Source organism: Kryptolebias marmoratus, linkage group LG6 (assembly GCF_001649575.2).
Source record: "Kryptolebias marmoratus isolate JLee-2015 linkage group LG6, ASM164957v2, whole genome shotgun sequence".
Classification (NCBI taxonomy): domain Eukaryota; kingdom Metazoa; phylum Chordata; class Actinopteri; order Cyprinodontiformes; family Rivulidae; genus Kryptolebias; species Kryptolebias marmoratus.
The window spans coordinates 5,620,416-5,638,994 of record NC_051435.1 but is presented as its reverse complement, the minus strand read 5'-3'; the positions used below and the strand labels follow the sequence as shown (position 1 = coordinate 5,638,994).

At 39.1% G+C, this 18,579-nt stretch overlaps 1 protein-coding gene across 1 annotated transcript in view; it reads right to left on the bottom strand.

The window, feature by feature from the left end:
• Positions 1-358: 358 nt before the first annotated feature.
• fn1a (fibronectin 1a) overlaps positions 359-18,579 on the bottom strand; it is a 28,060-nt gene continuing 9,839 nt past the window's right edge. Inside the window, exons 13-49 of the mRNA XM_017420728.3 lie at positions 16,195-16,316; positions 15,876-16,044; positions 15,466-15,651; positions 15,244-15,372; positions 14,958-15,047; positions 14,665-14,859; positions 12,627-12,908; positions 12,094-12,357; positions 11,747-11,841; positions 11,208-11,376; positions 11,012-11,098; positions 10,726-10,917; positions 10,004-10,276; positions 9,467-9,581; positions 9,270-9,346; positions 9,095-9,184; positions 8,745-9,011; positions 8,524-8,640; positions 8,207-8,371; positions 7,938-8,093; positions 7,714-7,827; positions 7,351-7,620; positions 6,997-7,208; positions 6,831-6,918; positions 6,558-6,743; positions 6,316-6,405; positions 5,303-5,494; positions 5,115-5,204; positions 4,217-4,331; positions 3,846-4,065; positions 3,513-3,683; positions 3,290-3,428; positions 3,049-3,216; positions 2,188-2,313; positions 1,967-2,073; positions 1,680-1,799; positions 359-1,482 (exon numbers count right to left, since the gene is read on the bottom strand). Coding sequence (XP_017276217.1) covers positions 1,402-1,482; positions 1,680-1,799; positions 1,967-2,073; positions 2,188-2,313; positions 3,049-3,216; positions 3,290-3,428; positions 3,513-3,683; positions 3,846-4,065; positions 4,217-4,331; positions 5,115-5,204; positions 5,303-5,494; positions 6,316-6,405; positions 6,558-6,743; positions 6,831-6,918; positions 6,997-7,208; positions 7,351-7,620; positions 7,714-7,827; positions 7,938-8,093; positions 8,207-8,371; positions 8,524-8,640; positions 8,745-9,011; positions 9,095-9,184; positions 9,270-9,346; positions 9,467-9,581; positions 10,004-10,276; positions 10,726-10,917; positions 11,012-11,098; positions 11,208-11,376; positions 11,747-11,841; positions 12,094-12,357; positions 12,627-12,908; positions 14,665-14,859; positions 14,958-15,047; positions 15,244-15,372; positions 15,466-15,651; positions 15,876-16,044; positions 16,195-16,316 — 5,729 coding nt within the window. The 3' untranslated portion in view covers positions 359-1,401. The remainder of the gene's footprint in view (positions 1,483-1,679; positions 1,800-1,966; positions 2,074-2,187; positions 2,314-3,048; positions 3,217-3,289; positions 3,429-3,512; positions 3,684-3,845; positions 4,066-4,216; positions 4,332-5,114; positions 5,205-5,302; positions 5,495-6,315; positions 6,406-6,557; positions 6,744-6,830; positions 6,919-6,996; positions 7,209-7,350; positions 7,621-7,713; positions 7,828-7,937; positions 8,094-8,206; positions 8,372-8,523; positions 8,641-8,744; positions 9,012-9,094; positions 9,185-9,269; positions 9,347-9,466; positions 9,582-10,003; positions 10,277-10,725; positions 10,918-11,011; positions 11,099-11,207; positions 11,377-11,746; positions 11,842-12,093; positions 12,358-12,626; positions 12,909-14,664; positions 14,860-14,957; positions 15,048-15,243; positions 15,373-15,465; positions 15,652-15,875; positions 16,045-16,194; positions 16,317-18,579) is intronic.

Genomic DNA, 18,579 nt, shown 5'->3' with positions numbered 1-18,579 from the left:
AAAAAGAACACGCGCGGAGTGTGAGAAGAGTATTTATATATATATATATATATATATATATATATATATATATATATATATATTGGATTGTTACCGAAATAGCATGCAAGGTTCAAAGCATACATTGGGTATTGGAAAGTTAGCATTTTGAAAATCAGTGGTTTTCAGTGTGGCAGCTAAGTAACTTGCATCCATACATTTAACTTCACCAGTGATAAAGATTTATCTCTGATTAAAATTACTAACTTTTTAAACAGCTGTTAAAAAAATTAAATGGAAATATATGGTTTACCAAATCAGTTTGTACTGCCACGTTTATTATAATTCTGACAATAATTATATTATTACAAACAGACTGTTACTTTTTTTCCATTTTTTGAGTTTATTAAAAAGATTTTGTCCACAGTAGTTCAGAGTCTGACACCAACAATATAAAAACAAGTTAATCTAAAATCAAGTGTACACCCCCCAAGCATTGAGCAAAATGCCTAAATAAAAAAAGGGGATAAATAGAAGAAACGATTTTTAAAAATATAAACATGTAATCAAAATATATTTCAATTGAAAACATTGAAAGTTTTTCTACAGTTCAACTTTTGGTCAACAAGCTTTGAGTTTAACAGTTGTATAGGTCTTTTAGTCTCCACAGATGACAACCACATGAACTGAAACAAGTTTACAAAATAACATGGCATGAAAAGTAACAGTGCTCATCTTTACTCGTAATCTAATGAAGAAAAACCACAAAAACCACTGATCATCATGTTTGGATCAGAACAACTGAATGAAGTAGTTTTAAGTAACAACAAAAATACTGAATGGCTTCAACTTTCTTTGCATAACGACTCGTCTGATGTAGAAATGTCCAAAAACCCACAAAATACATTCTATGATTATCTACATGACTTCTGAATACAGGTTAGTTGCAATTATTCTTCTAAGAATAAAACACGTGTTTGTTTGTTTGTTTGTTTGTTTTAAAAGGTGGCTGATGTCATCACTAGAGAACATAAATAGAATCTCATCTTTTTGATTTTGTTTTCTTTGGGTTTGAAGAAAATTGAAATGGAATGTTCTAAAAGTTACAAAAGTCTTACGTGTGACAATAAAATTACAGAACAGTACTGTGTATTTTGTGTGTGAGTGTGTGTGTGAGTGTGTGTGTGGACAGACCAATGTTTCATGAAGGCAAGTTTAAAGTGATGAAGCAGCAGAACTTGGATTGTGACAGATTTGTGTTTAAAATTTAAAAAATCTTGGATAAGGCACAGTTTATTGCGGTGAAAACCTTTAAAAGCACAAATCTGACAGGAATGTCATCTTTTAAAGCACCAGGAGGAAGCTTCCTTCTTGGGGTGATGACATTGTGAGGGGTCTCACTTCTTGATTCAGCCTTCCTTCCTACTTCTTCTCCAACTCTGAGGGACTGCGAGCATCGGCTAGCAGCTCTGGACTTAAACATTCAATCGGACACTGGATGTTCTGAAAGAAACGGGAAAAAAAGAACATAAAAGTTTAGCTTTCATACAAAGTTATTTCTAAAAAGAAAGAAAGAAAGAAATTACAGCAAAGCTACAAACTGATTGTGTTATCCCAGCTCAGAGAAAACTCAAACGGTTACAAATGATGACATTTCTGAAATCTAACATACAGTATGACAGTCTGTCTGTGCCACTGACCAGTTTACGTAGAGCATTTTCTCTGTAGCGGTCAAAGATGTCTGAAGAAACTGGATGAAGGACATCAGCCTCCACATTAGCCTGTCCTCCAGGCCTTCTGCAGTTCTCACATCGCCAACCCTTTAAAAGAACAACAACAACTTAATGAACACACCGCTAATGCAAATAAAACAATCATCTTTTGGAAACTCTGTTCTTCAAGCTAAGCTATGAAGGAAAAGCATTTATTTTCTACCTTCTTGCACCTTTTTAAATGCCCATAAAGCCATGTGGCTGTCATTTCTTACCTGCTGTCCTCCGTAGCAGGTACAGGTACAGATTGCACCCATGTAATCCTTCTGCCACTGGTTTCCAACCTGGTACATTTTACCATCGTCATAACACGTGGACTCATCTGGAGAATGAATAATAATTAAAACAGTACTGAAGTGCACCTGATGATTGATATGTGTGAACCATGAAAAACACTGTAAATCCATTTATAACAAATACATCACAGTGAACTTACGGGGTTCACATTTGAATTCTCCCTTGCCATTGCCCAGGCAGGTGCAGCTCATCATGTGACCGTTCTCGGCACGGCGGTCCCACTTTTCTCCGATGCGGTAATTATTACCGTTATCGTGGCACCACTCTGTCAAAGGGAGCGGAGACAGAAATAGAGAAGAAGAAAAAAAGAAGCAATGAGAGGAGGAGGGACAGAGATAAAGAAAAGAAAGTGTATACAGAAAAAAAGGTACACATCATAGTCAGAAACAAAACCTTTTCTCATGAACAGATTTAGTTTAGAAGACACAAACACAGATATTTGATTCACAGATTAATGCACTAAATATCATCCAGTGATTGAACCCGAACTTGGCAAATGATCTCAGTTCCTGGTATCGTCAGATTAGCTCTGAACAATTAAGGATAATACAAATCACTGAGAATAAAGCTTAAGAGTTTCCTGTGAAGTTTTCACAACTCAAGACAGAGAGAAAGACATCATCGTGGGCAGCCAGCAGACAGACTCAAATGCAACTAAAAACAATAGTTAAACTGTATCTAAAACTTTTATGACAAACATAAAAATTACATTGCAGTAAATGATCCAGTCACGGCCACGGCTGCCCATGCTGGTATTTGATTATTCAAAGCAGGAGCACACAGAACATTCACTGAATGCTTCTACTGCTATTGAACTATAGCAAAGGAATTTATAACATGTTTAACTAGCTTGTTTATGACTACCACTGATTTCCAGTATCACTGAAAATCCTTCTTGTAAATTCCTTTTGGCTAAGTCACATAGAATTATTGGGGCTTTTGTAATTCTATGGTGTGCTGCCGACTGTTTTGCAAAGACTTGTGTTAATAAGCCACTCACTGGATGAATCACACCTAAAATGTCCGCTGCTGAGCCCCAGGCAGCTGCACCACAGCTTGAAGCCCGTCTCAGACATGCGCTCCCACTCTGAGCCCACCTCGTGGTACGTGTGTGTGAACGTGTCGTAGCACACATCCCGGTTGGTGGTAACAGGAAGGTCGCCTGGAACTAAGCGAAGAAAGGTTTTTGAGTTTTTGGAGTTGTCAGTTTTCAATGATAATGGCAATGAGAAGCACTGTACCTGCATTGCCAACTGTAACGACATCCTCTAAGACTGTTTCTTTAGCCCCATCCTTCATCGCCTCCACAACAACATTATACGATGCTCCTGATGTGAGTCCGATTAAAGTGGCACTGTTGGAGGTACCGGGAAGACGCATCTGTGAGGAGAATAAGAAAATAATGAAATCAGGATTCTTCTTCAGTGTTTGACACGAGGACATGATAAAGATTTGGGTGAATACCTGGAAGCCTTTCTCCTCCAGATGTGTAATGGGGTTACAGGACACTTCATATTCAGTAGTTTCAGGGATGGGTTGCCAGGAAATGGTCGTGACCGTCTTTGCTTCCTGGGGCAACTCTGTTTCGTTGTCAGGGAAACCAAAAGCAAGACCTGGCAGTAGGCTGTCACTCACCTGCAGGATCAAAACAAAAGCAAGAATTTTATCACTTATTTGAACATTTTTAACAATGTATTCATTGCACTGTAAATTACAAATAATTCCATATCAATGATTAGAAACAATTCAATATGCCTTCTAAATTAGGCTTACAGAAGTCAATTCAGCTTCACGCACCTTGACCAGGGGTACTCTGTTTCCATCAGGGCCTGCGACAGGAATATAAACCAGAGGCTCTCTGAGAGTGGGTCTCTGGCCTTCTTTGGGTCCGCTGAAGGGGCCGTGCAGTCCATTGTTGGGGCCCAAGTTCTGATACTCTGTATAGATGTGCTGACCATGCTGGTCCGGTTGGTTCTGGCCACCTGTACCAGCCAGGTGGACATGGTTGGAGTCAAAACTGGGCATGCAAAAAAGAAGAAGAAGGGAGATGGATATGTTAAAAGATAAATAAACTGCTAAGAAGCAGATAAGATAAAACAGTACTGTTTTCAACTAAAAAGGTGATGAGTTGATTGAATAATTTTTTACATGCTGACTCAGTTGCTCACATCTTTACGTCGAAGGACTCTGGAACATCCAGGATGTCGGTGCTGGGTCGATGAGGAACAGGAAGTTGAGGCAGCTCAGGTACCAACAGCTGGTGAATAGATGAGTAGTCTGGTTCTGATGAAGAGAGATTCTGCTTATTAAAAGTGTTTAATGCTGAGCATATCTGAATAGAATTAGAGAAAAGGTAAAAACACAAGATGGTTCCCACTGTGCTCCCCCCATAGATCATGTGATGACTTTAAAGGGCAAAAGTGCATCTGACAAAGCCAGACATAGACCGATGTCTGGTTGTTTTTAACTACAGTATCAATTTACTCTAGGATTATGTTTTCCTTTACAAAAAAAATTAAAAATAATTATGTCATAATAAAATAAATAAGCCGTAATTTTAAACATTTCTCTGTCTTGAATTCAAAACTCAGTTAATAAAAAAGATAAAATAATCTATGATCTACCATGTTGATAGGAATAAGTTATTACAGAGAGTTTTGTTTATATTTGTTTTTGTGTGTTTTTACCGCATAAATGACAGAAAATGACAAAGGAAGAGCTGCACGCTGTCTTAGGACTTTTTCAGCAGTGTTTAAAAACAGCCACTAGAGGGCAGCACAGAACTGGTATAAAATATAGCTAAAAATGTAACATTATTTATTACATGCTCTACTTTGTTCGTGGTTAAAGTTCATACATTACAATAAACATGATAACCAAACATCAGACAACTGCAAAAACAATTCTCAAGCTTACAAACAAGATGACTTCACCTAACTGGTGCAACTGGGTTTATTTCCCAACATTATAAATGTATTTGATTTTAACGTTTGATAATGTAACACACATTTTAAAATGAACCAGTACTTAACAAACCTCATTTAAGTAAAAACTGGTTGCACTTACGAGTTCTGGCTTTGCCTATGAGAGGTGTGCTTCTCAAAGCATTCTGCAGCGCTACAATCTTAATGACATACTCTGTTCCAGGTTTCAGCCCTAAAATCAAACAAAAGACACACAACAACAAAGTTAAAAACGTTTATCTCATTTAGTAAAATGAACGATTACGCACAATTTTGCTCATGAACCCTCACCACTGATGGTGGCGTAGCTCTGGCCTGCGTGGGGCCGAGGACTGACTTCTCGAGGCAAACCTCCAGCCTCCTCATAGGTGACGTAATAACCAGTGATCCTTGGACTGAGGGAAGGCTCCCACATAAATGAGATGCTGTTAGGATTCAGGGAGGTGAAGCGGATATTGGTGGGTGGGATGACCAGTGGTTGAGCTGGAAGAAAAACAAGCAAATCATTACTCAGCCAAATAAACCGAATGCATGTTATTTAGAAGAACTTGATAAGATAAACAGCAGATATATCACATTATTCTGGTTCAACTATGCAATACTGAAATACATTGACTACTTTTAATACATACTGAGCCATATTGCATTTTTTGTTTCCTAAAACTTTTTGTATATGTAAGATGAAAAATCTTCATAACCACAAAACAAATATTTTTATTGTTTGACAACCAGCTAATCTGAGTTGAGACTCAATCCAGACTTGGACTTTTCTCTACTCAGCTTTCAATCTATCTACACAGGGAGCAAAGACTGCAGACAGAGTGGTAGGAGTAAAGAAGGGGATGAGATACATGGTAACAACAGATGGTTTAATCTGTGACATGTTCCTCAGAACAAAGCATCTATTTACCCAACTGTGACGTTTCATCATTATTTACATGCTTGATTTTACTATGAAGAAAAATAAAGCATATATTTTATTATTCTATGTTAAAGATCTTCAAAGATAATTCCTTCCTATTGCATTACTCTTTTATATTTATCATCTTCAATCACTATTTCTTAATCAGTTCAATTTAATTTACTAATTATTATTGATAATTGATTTTAAAGCAACAATATTTTTTTACTTGAGGATAAAAAAAAATCTAATTCAAAAGTAAATTTGCTAAACATTGATTAAATCTATCCTTAATGCCACATGTTATACATTATAAGACCTTACACATGAGACTCAAATGTGTACCATCCCAGGTTAATGTACGAGTAAGAGACAGCACTGCTGTAACAAGCGTAGGGTTTACCTGTGGTGGCAGTGAGTGTGAACGGGATGCTGCGTCCACTGCCTTTCATTGTATAGATATTGATCTTGTAAGTGGTGCCAGGCTCCAGACCTTAGGTGTAGACACAGAAAAGTTGATGTGTTTGTATGAGTCTTTAAGCACTGAACTACTACAAACAGGTGGTGACGAGTTACAAGAATTTGTTTTACATTTTTCATCTGCTGGTCTCAGTTTAATTTATTAGACTTTTAATAGTTCTTTACCGGTTAAAGAATATGAGCGCGAGTCTGGGAGGACTGTTCTTTGAATGGGTATGTAGCTTGGAGACGAGGAGGTGGGTGTGGCTTCAATCAGGAACCCCGAGATGGCGTCACTCTTTGATCGCCAAGTTAGAATGATGGAGGAATCATTAAGGTCAAAGATCCGTACACGCCGAGGAGGGCTGATATCTTCATGTGAGCAACAGAAAAAAAAACATAAGTAGGAAAGAAGTTTTACTAAAACTATGCATCAAAGTTTATGAATTAAAGACTTACTCTCCGAAGTCATGACCTCTCCTTGGATTGGTCTGCTGGTCAGAGAATTCTTCAAGGTGTAAACATAGACTTCATAAGTTGTTGCAATCTGATGGAGATACAAGAAGGTAAGCAGTGAGAAAACACTGAGAAGTTTAGAATTCAAGTGGATTTCATTCATATTCACCATGAGTCCAGAGATGTGTGCCTGAGTGGCATCTGGGCCCAGGTTGATTTCTTTGGTCGGTCCACTCTTGTTCTTCGGGTTCACCACCACACGGTACCCAGTGAAGCTTGTGGGGCTGGTTATTTGATTTCCCTGACCTGGTGCCACCCAGTGCATGACGAAAGATGTGGGACCAACTTGGGTGAATTGAAGCTTAGAGGGAGGAGAGATAGCTGGAGGAAATAAAAAGACAATAAATAAGATAATTGGTATATTTTCTGGTCTTTGACATGTGAAAGGCATTTATCAGGTACAGAGAAGCGTTAAGCAACACAGGTTTCATACCAAGTAACCCAGGTGTAAAACCTTAACTACCTGTAACTTGTGTCCCAGTCAGTGGTGTGCTGGCTGTGCCATCGTGCATGGCAATGACTTTAACAAAGTATTCAGTTCCAGGCCGGAGTCCATCAATAACAGCCGACTCAGCGTCTCCTCTCAGAAGAACAGGCAGCTCTTGCTCGCCCTCCTCCGAACTTGCATAAAAGATCCGGTAAGATGTTACTGTTCCCTCAGGACTGTCCCATGTGATTCGCAGGGAGGTGGAGTCAATGTCAGAGAAGGAAAGGTCCTTTGGATGGTCAACGTCTAAAAAGGTAACATGTTTGATTTGTTGTGTTTCCGTTTAAGCAAGTTAAAGAACATTTCCTAAATGTTTCTGAAGAAAAGTGAAACTCTTACTTGTCACAGCATTTACCAACAGTGGCGAGCTCTCTCCTTCTTGTCCAAGAGTGGACACACTAAAAATGTATTCTGTGGTAGGCATCAGGCCTGAAAAGGTAAACTCTGTCTGGTCTGGATAAGAGAATGAAAAGAAAAAGTGTAAAATAAATCTAATGTTCAGAAGAAATCAAGCTTACACACATTAGGAAAATGCCTACATTAAATTAACCTGAACACTATACCTGAATCCACCGTTTCAGAGAAAGATTGTCCCTGTCCACTTATGGGGACCCCAGTCACCCGGTAACCTTTGATCGGACCATGAGCCGGGCTCCATCTCACTGTGGCGCTGTTGTCATTCACATTTGTCACTTCCATTTCAGCAGGAGAGTCCACACCTGGGAAAAGAGGAAGTAGAGATAAAGAGTCAAACCCAAAGCCAATTACAAAAACATTTTAATGTTGCTAACCATTAAAAAAAGTGTGCATGCAAATGTATGCATGCATGTACCTGTCTTATGCATGACGTAGATGGGAATGCTGGACGCAGGGCTGTCTCCTCGGCCAGTCACAGCAAAGACAGTGATGGTGTAGTCAGTGCCAGGGTTCAAATTACTGATAGTAGCAGTTGACTGGGAGCCGGGTACAGTGAACTCCTTAGGAATGCTGTGACTTCCTGAGTAAAGAAGAGATCATAATGATCAATCTTTCTTTTTTATTTATTTTTTTAAATATACTTATTCTTGGATACCAAATACATTAACATATTTTTATCTTTTAGCAATGAAAAAAATAAAAAAAGTCAATTTGTAAGTGCAAAAGAGTCACCTGACTCTCCATGAGTGATCCTATAGTAGCGAACGGTGACCGGAGGAGGAGCCCAACGAACAGTGATACTTGTGGGGGTTGACTCAAGCACTTCCAGGTCAGTAGGAGCATCAGAAACTGGAAAAAAGGGAGGTGAAGAGTCCCAGACAAAAATGAAGACACAAAAACCATTTCAGTGACACCAAAATAACATGTCTCAGGTATCAGCTGTTTTTCCATACTTGTTTTCTGTGTCCCGCTGAGTGGCAGGCTCTCCTGTGTCCCGCTCACTGCATAAATGTTGACCAAGTATTCTGTGTCTGGAGTGAGGCCTGTCATAGTGAAGTGGTTCCTTGAGGGGGGCAGTCTCTCATCCTTGGTCCTCCCTCCACTAACCATCTGATAACGAATGCGGTAACCGCTAATTTTGCTCTGCGGAGGTAGCCAGTGCACGGTGAAGGAGTTGGTTACAATTTCAGAGAAATGAAGGCCAACTGGTGAATCCAAAGCTGAAGACAAAACAAGGAAAAAATCCACAGTCCTTCATTTGTTTTAAGACACTATAAATTCATTCTATATAATCTCAACCCACCCGTTTTCATGATGCCAACAATAGGCGAGCTCTCTCTCTGTTCATATACACACACCACGCTCACCAGGTACTCTGTGTTAGGCAGCAAATCTGAAAACGGCAAAGAGAACCAAAATACAAATGTAAATTTTAGTGTCTGCATGATGCTCAATTATTGATGATTGCAGCATCTTACTCTTTAGCACCACGCTGTTAGTCCTGCCTCCCACACTGGTTTCTACAAGTTCATCATCATTGTCAGTGGGCTGATACCTGAATTATACAGAGAACAGCAATATGTAAGTGTAATTAAACATCATCAGGCTTTCGAAATAACTTCATGAGACAATAGTGAAATGTCCTTACAGCTCAACATTATGCTTCTTCTCTTACCTAATGAGGAAGCTGTTAATGTCACGGTTGTCTGGGATGTGAGGGAGAACCCATCTGACCTCCATATTGTCAGGTCCAATATTGCTGAAGTTCAAATTAGTGGGGGCTGGTACAGCTATTAGGGAAAAAAGTTGGATCAGAAAGCATCAAAAAAACAAACACAGATACTAAAATTTGTTCATGCCTAAAAAAAGATTAAAGTCATGAGAAATAAAGACCAAAATTAAAAGATTGAAACAATGACATTTTCATCCCTTATAAAGACAGTAGTCTATTTTATGTGCCTGAAATTTACTTGTAAAGAACAAGTAGTGATGAAAACGTTTTAATTAAAACTAGATGGTCCACCTGTACACAAAGACATACAGGTCTATTAAACCAACAGCAAAGCATGCAATACAATTTCATCTGCAATTTTTTGAAGAGCTGTTTTATGAGGTTAAAAAGCACTAAATTATATAGTTATTTGAAATTCACCCACAGTCACCTCAAAATACAACATAAATCTTTTTTTTCTGTTAGATACAAAAATCTTACAGGTTTGTTGAGTGAACGTGGTGGGTTCACTCTCGCCGCTCTCTGTGACGGCAGTCAGACTGATGTCATAGTCGATGCCTGGTTCCAGTCCGTGGACCGTGTAATGACCGGTGGTCGGGTTAACCATGTCTTCAAAAATGGGGATGCTCTCGCCAGAAGCAGCCACTGTGATCTTGTAGCCGGTGACAGCTGTAGTGCTGAGCGGTGACCAGCTGAGACTGATACTTGTGTCAGTCACGTTCCCAAAGCTGAGGTCAGTCAGCCGTGGCACTTCTGCATGGGTGGGAGGACGATTTTGGAGGGAAAAAGTGCAGAAACAAACAACACACAAAGGAAAACAAAGAGCAAAAAGTTTGGACAGAAGGGAAAATAAAAGAGAGACAGCCCATGAAGGAGATGTTAAGCCGAGTTATAGAAACTGTCTACTTCCAGCTTTTGACATATGCAGCATATCAAACTGATGGAAGATCTAATGCAAGCTGGTTTCTCCTCATTTATATGAATATCCATTTAGGTTATTCATTGATCTTATTGTACACAGATGAAGACAAGGATCTGTGGTGCAAAATAACTTACCAGCTGGTAGTGACAAAACAGAAACATTATCTTTAAAAATAATGAATACTGTATGTGTTAGTTGGTAAAGTGGACATGTTAATTTAAAATAAAAAGGAGGCTAATACATAAAACATCAAACCTTTTTATTAACTTCTAAAACCCACCTGGGGTGATGACAGTTGAAACAGGAGTGCTTTCCATGGCATCCTTCACTGTGACAACACTGACATTGTACTCTACACCTGGACTGAGGTTTTCCAGGGTGCAGGAATTCTGCCCAGCATCTACGAACTCTTCCAAGCTGTTTCCTTGTTGCCCATTGGTGGGAGTGCATGTCACTTTGTAACCTGTGATGTCTTCAAGAGAAGAAACATTTATAGTTGTTAGATTTTTCTCATGTTTGATGGGATTTATCATTTGATTTTCATGCACATAGTTTCTAATGTGTACCTGGTGTACCGGCTCCATTCCAGTGAACTACAAGCTCACCAGTGCTTGGGTTGGACTCCAAGTTCAAATCGGTAGGAGGAGACAGAGCTGGAGTTGAAAACAAATGTAGTAGGGGGAAAAGCAAGAAAATAAATAAATAAATAAAAATAATATGAAAACAATAAGGCACATGTCACTGGTTTTATTCTTTACATACGTGTGACCACATGTCGAGTGATTGGGGTTCCTTGTTCTTGACCATTAAAAACTGGCTGGACGCTGTAGGTGTACTCTACTCCTGGAGTCAGACCAGATATGTAAATGCTTCCAGATTCAGAGACGACATCTCTAGGGGCCTCCCCACCCAAACTGGGCTGGACTGTCAGCTGAGAGACAAATGCACACAGAGTTAGGAGGGGAAAGAGTCATAGGTTGCGAGTACGGGAGGTACAGGTCAGAGGTCTGTGCTTTCCCAAGAACACTGAAGCCAAATGAAGATTCTCATCTCTAGTGTGACATGTTCTGAGCAGTCAGATGCATCTCTGAGGTATTGAGATCTCCTGCTGGGCAGCTTTAAAGAAAATTCACTGAACAACTAATTACTAGAAGGTGCTTTTCATACAGAATGGAAGAAAATTTAAAGACAATCACAAAATTCAGTAGCTCCTTTTGGGAAACAGAAATCAAAAAATGTTTAAAATAAATATTTATAGACAATCAAAGATGTGACTCTGCATGCACCAGCACTGAACACACCTTGTATCCAATGTAGGGAACCGGAATCCATGAGATTATTATGGAGGTATCAGTCACATCGGTGTTGAACTGAGGAGCGTTATTCATTGGTGGGTCTAAAAAAAAGCAGAAGTGAATTATATTCCTATGAAATTTGATTGACTAGCATACAGGAAAACATATTAAGACCTAGACTGAATGGAATAAGGTCTTTCACACGCATACAGTCACATCTTTATTCATTTAACAACCATTTAAAGTATTACAAATGATAGAATGTCTTTTAATTCACTTGCTATCTGATTTGAAATCAATCCAAAGCTGAGCAGCACCGGTTTCTAGGCTTTCGCTGATGTTTAGACACTCACTTGTGGAGAACACAGCAGTCTCTCCTTCGCTCAGTGTATTGTCTTGCTGTGAGTGCAACGTGACTGTATAATCTGTATCGGGCTTCAAGTTCAGGATGGGGTACTGGGTGAAGTGTGCAGGCAGGAGCAGCTGTTTGGGGTTTGAGCCTTCTACATTCAGGAAGAGACGATAGCCGGTAATTTTGGCACGGGGTGCAAACCACAACACTACTGCACTGTTGTCAGTAACGTTGGCAAAATAGAGGTCTGTAGGGGCATCTGGCTCTAAAAACAAACAGAAAACATGTTAGATTCAAAACAGTGTGATTAAAAATGACCAGGTTGAAGAACATTTTATACTTTTTGCTATGTACAAGTTGTGTCTGTTCATTGCTAAATGACATACGGTGCCTTGTGAAGGTTGAGACACTTAAAATTCTTAAAACACTGTGCACCACTTTAAATTGTTCCCGATGATCAGTTCTTCCAAGAACATACAAAGAATCTTCCCAATCTGAAAGCAGTTTCTACATGAGGCTGTTTATCATACTCACTTGTAGTTTGCTCGCCAATAAGAGGCAAACTTTCTTTTCCATTGTGAATGCTGTATACACTAAAGCGGTAGAGCGTGCCAGGCTGTAGGTGTGTCACTTCAATGTATGAGTTCTGACCGACGGGCAGAGTCATCTCACTCTGCGGAGAAGCAGACTCATCAACAGGAACCACTGTGACCCGATAACCTGAGATGCCTCCGGCTGGGTTGGACCAGGTCAGAACTATTTTCTTGTCAGACACTTCAAAGAACTGCAGGTCGGTAGGGGAGGTCACTTCTATGTCTGTGGAAAGAAACAAAAACAAATATGGTCTAAAATTTTCTCACTGTTTTTACAGGTAATCCGCACTGGGATACCAGAACTCCAACAACATTTAGTCATGTTAATAAAAAATAAAACTGTGCTCCACTTAGGCAAAATTAAATTAATTAATTTATTTATTTAGGAGTGATGGATTGTGGTCAATTTAGTGGTGGAAAGTGGAATACTTCCTCTGGGTCAGAGGTGAGTCTCTGTCCCAAGCAGACAAGTTTGAGTATTTGGAAATCCTATTTACAAGTGATGGTAGGATGGAGTGGGAGATGGATCAACCGACTGTGGCCTCCTCCACAGTAATGAGTCCACTGAGCCACTTCTACTTTGCACTGAAAGGACCTAGTTGAGGTAGTTTGGGCATCTGATTGAGAAGCCTCCTGAATGACACCATCTGAAGGTTTTACAGGCACCTCTCACTGGGAAGAGACTCAGGGAAAGAACTTGCTGAAAGGATTATGTTTCCTTTCTGGCCTGAGATCACCTTCTGATCCCCCAGGAGGAGGTGAAGAGTGTCAGTGGATAAAAAGATGTCTGGGCTTCCCTCCTAAACCTGTTGCCTCTGCAACCTGACCATGAATAAGTGGGAGAAAATAAATGGATGGATGGTTGTTGTTTATTTGCTTTTATGTTGTAAATTGTTGGTTCACATATAAACAAGATCATGAGTGTATAACCACATTAATTCACAGATAATGCTGTATGATTGCACCTTGTCACATACTGAATGGACCTTATTGCTGAACTAACAATCTCCTTTCAATGACCAAACAGGAGGAAAGATGAGCTGCTCCACAATGAGCAAATTAAAAAACAGAAGTATCTGACTTTTAAGGGAAATAAGAAAGAAAAAGACCTGAATAAAACACCTGAGAAAAAATGGACCAATTTCAATTTGTAATTTCATGCCTAACTTCATGTCTGCTAATTTGTAACAGTTCATCCAATAAGCTGCAGATGGTGTGTTTCCCTGAGTTCATTTGTGTTATTAGACGTTTTGGATGAACCTTTAGCATCAATTGAGAAATTTGTGCATCAGCCACAGTGGAAGGAGTTCATTTGTCTGTCCAAAGATGAGATCACACTCTCTTAACTAGGTCATACATCTTCAATCCATCTTCAAAACTGTACAAGTGAGCATTCACAAACCTCTCAAGCATCTGGCCCAAACAAATGTTCAACTTGGCAGCCTGAAGTTTTACACAACTCCAGTTGGGAAGAATAAGAGCAGAACAGCTGTGAACTCAGTGACTTTCCTTTCCATTGGAAAATTCTTCTTATTTTTTTAGTACTACACTGGAAACTTTGCAAAATAATAAATAAATAAATCATGAAAGTTGACTTGCAGACTGGTTTAAAAAGGTTCCCGAATGACTGGAGCAATAAATTATATTTACAGTTTCTTAGTTTTAAACATTTCTTAAAGTGTCTTCATCTCTACATTTTTGACAGCTTCTGTAAATTTCAGTCAGTAACCATTTGCAGGTATTCTGTGGTTTGTAGAAGAATTTTACTAAAAACATGAAGAAAAACTCTGAACTTAAATGAAGGAGAAATTCAAATAAGTATTTTGAAAGGAATTCAATAATTGGTTTAATTGTTTTTCTTGTCTTTGATCTGCTCGACAAGTGCATAGAAATCTCACTTGTACGTATGCAGGTTTAGAAATTTAAATCACTCTGTTTAATGATAATGTTGCCTTTGGTAGCATATGATGGTCATGTACCTGGTAGGGGATCTCCAGTGGTGTTGACTTGTACAAAGATTGGTTTGCTTTCCAGGTTTTCCTCAACAGCGTAAATGCTAATGTTATAAGACTTCCCCGGCAGAAGGTCGCTCAGAGTCACAGAAGTCGCTGTATCGGGGAGAGTCAGCTCCATGCTTTCACCCTCTTCTGAGGGCGCATAGACAACGCGGTATCCTGCACAGAGAGGTAAAATATGAAGTGTACACACACAAAGAACAAAACAAAAAAAACCCCAGCAGAATTGTAATAAACCTCAGATGTGACTAACGTACCAGTGATGGGAGCCAGTGGTTTGTCCCAGCTGATCACAATGGAGGTATCACCCACCTCCTCCACTTCGTGCTCCTTGGGAGCATCAGGTGCTGTTGAAACAAATGTAAGTGAGAATAAAACAAATGTTTCGGTCTAAAGCTAGCAGGTCACTTGGAGTTTCTCAAAATCTCAGATTTCAGTTTAGTCACAATATTTTTGAGCCTTGAAAATAAAAAAACAAAAGAACTGCCTGATAGGGACTAATAAATATGAAATACAAACAAGTGAGTTTGTGAGTCTACTCACCTGTTGTTTGTGAAGTAGTGAGAATGAGGTTGTCCCCTTCTCCATCTGTAACCTCATAGACATTTACTGTGTATTTCCTTCCAGGCAGAAGCTCATTAATGTTTACTGAGGTAGCTGTACGAGGCAAATCTAAAAAGGAGAAAAAAAACATTGGAATGTATAGAATTGCTGACATCAACTCGACACAAAACCAAGCTGCGAATAAAGCTTTTCTGAACTTACCTAAAACGATGGGTTCCCCATGTCCCTGTCCCTGCTCAATGAGCTCATACTCTACTCTGAAACCAGAGATGGTGTCAGAAGCAGAAACCCAGGAGATGACAAAGCTATTGGCAGTGATTTCTGTCACCGATTCTGAGATGTCAACCATAGGTGGAACTGTGGTGGTCTCGCCTTGTGATGTAGCCACTACAGAGGGAACAAAGTTGGTAATGGAATGTTTTTGTAATTTTCAACATCTTTTCCAGACATCTGACTTCAACATCAGTTTCCATATTTTGCAGAACAGGTTCAGTTAAATACAAAAAGGCAAAATAGAGAAAGTGTTGTACAAGACAACATAACTATGTCCAAATAAACTGAAGAACCAGTATTGTGTCTGGGCAGCTCAACCACATCTACGATCAACTCACATGATCCATAAGTTGTGGTAAAATCAAAGTGTGCGATCTCTTTTCGTCCAAACCGAAGCACACTGATCAGCTGGCCTTCATATGTTATCCCGGGTCTCAGACCAGAGATGGTGTAGGAGTTAAGATGGCCGGGAATGATCACCTCCATCCATGGGTTTAGTGTATCTTTCTGAGGTAGAATGTGAAAAGTTTTCATATTTAGTTTTTGGATGTTGTATGAGTTGATTTTTTTTTTTTTTTAAAGAAGGAAACAAAATTAGATCTGCTGGAGTAATGGAGCTCTTCTCCATGGATTTGTTTGCTTAATCAGAAAACTCACCACTCTCCATTTAAGAATGTATTGGGTTATGTGAGTAGAAGAAGGGGAATTCCACTGAACAGGATGGGTGTTTTGTTGGCTTCCACCTTCTGTTATGACCACCTGAACAGGATGATAACCACCTGTGAGGGAGAGAGTGCACAAACAGGTGTGAGAACTCCTCCCCATATAAAAAAATTCATATATAAGGATTTAAGTTTAAAAGATCTGATGAATGCTAAAATTCAAATCTCAATCGGTTTAAGTAACTGGTATTAACAGCGAGTGAGTGTCAGTCGGTGGGCAGTTGTGTTTTCCTGAACAGAACACAGGGAGGGTGGGAAAAACTAGCAGGACCCTGTGAGATTCCAGCACAGATTTCCATTCCTAGATGGGAGAAAACTTTTGCCCATCTTGTTCTTCTTCACCAAGCTCTGAAATCGGTTTTGCTCTTTAAAATGCAGATTGAAAGTGGAATTATAACAGACTAGATGGACAGAGAAAAGTTGCATTTTATGAGTCCTTTTGGGGCAAAACCTATATTTTTATATTAAATCTCAGTTATGGAAGTCATCCAGCAACTTCAATCCAATTCTTCTTGACTTATTATTTGATTCAAACAGATGTTGAGGAATTTCAGAGTGGAACAAAGGGGGATGGGGGGATGGGGTGTGTGTGTGTAAATATCTTCATATTTTACAGTCAACATAATCCTGCAATGCTCTGGAACGCTTACACAAATTGGAAAAAATAAAGCATTGCACAAAAGAAATCAAACAAGTTGCAAACAAGATAAGTATGAAACAACATTTGAGAAAACCCAATGATATTAAATTTTACAAGGACGTTTCTACCTGACAAACATAAACTTTATTGCCTAAATTAAACCCCCAGTTCAACCAAAAATTGAGTTAAACAACATTTAACAGCTTTTCCATTCAGGGGACTATGCGGAAAACCTTCATTTGATAACCCAATGAACAGACGTGTGGTGTCCAATACCAAAAGTGACAAGCTTAAGTGTTTAAAAAAATACTAGCAGGTTAGCTGGCATTAGAAACAAGACATGATATGAGGAGTCATTTCAAATATTCTGGTATTTGTAATGTTTCTGAACTATTCCAAAAAGTTTTAAGTCCTCTTTAATGCAAACAGAAGTCATGTGGTGAGCAGACATGCTGATAGAAACTGGTAGCTTCTATAAAGAACTGAGGTTTTCTAACCATTTTCCAAATAGTAGACCTGTAATCAAAGTTTCTGAGCAAGTGGCTCGGTTAACCAGAAGCTGCAAGCAAATGCACTAACCTCAAAAACAATCTGGGACCAATTATTGCCCATTACAGACCCACAGGCCACTGGTGAGGGTAAGGGTTATGGAGAATCATATGTGGAACAGCCATGAAAAGAGATGGACACTTGCAGCGGATTTGCTACAGTTTAAGGCACATAATTTCCCAGCATTACTTATATGCATCTGTGTAATGCACAAGCATACATGCATGCATGCACACCATCCATCTGTGTTTCTTCAAAAGTGGATGTTATGTCTACGTCTGCATTCAGACAGATGCACAACAGTGTGGCGATAAGAAGCACAAGACTAAAAGGAGGTAATAATGGAAATAATTCTGACAATAAAAAATGAGCCAAAAGATTAAATAACACAAGCAGAGATATGCACAGATAAAAGACAAGAGAGCATTTTTAAAAGATTGTATCAATGTTTTGGCTCAATTAGGCTTGTGAAAACTTGCCTAGACAAAAAAAAAAAAAAAAAAACTCTCTTAACTTGGGTTTTCTTTTCAACCTTTTATGGTGTTTACTATGCAGGCCAACTGACTTAAGGTCTGGAACCCTTGCAACCCTTAAATCTTAGTATGCTGTATTTTATAAGGCTGAGCACACACACACAAGTTCACAGATGGTTGCTATTACAGCTGCTTACGACAGAGTAGTGCCCTACATTTTGTATCTCCCGTCAACCTGTTTCAGCAAACAACTATCAGTTTGAATGTTCCACTTTAGACCTGACAAACCTGGATCTGGTTCTACTTGCACAACTTTACGGCCCCACTTAGAGCTATATTTGTCATATTTATTTATGGTTTAGGAAATTTTATCCCTGAAAATACTAAAGCTATACCACAAAACCCCATCATTCATGAAAAGCAATAAGAACAAAATAGCAGAGTTCGCTCAAGAAATAACACCCAAACCAACCTTGGAAAACTGTTGGTAGAAAATTGAAGCTAAATTTCAAATGTAAGAAATATTTTGTAGATGTGCTGTGATGCAACCTAGCCAAGAAAATGAGGTAACCTAAACATCAAGACAGCATGTATAACTTTGTTCTGAGGAATGCTGGCTTCAAACTACAAACTCTGAAACATTCATCCTTTAAGGGAT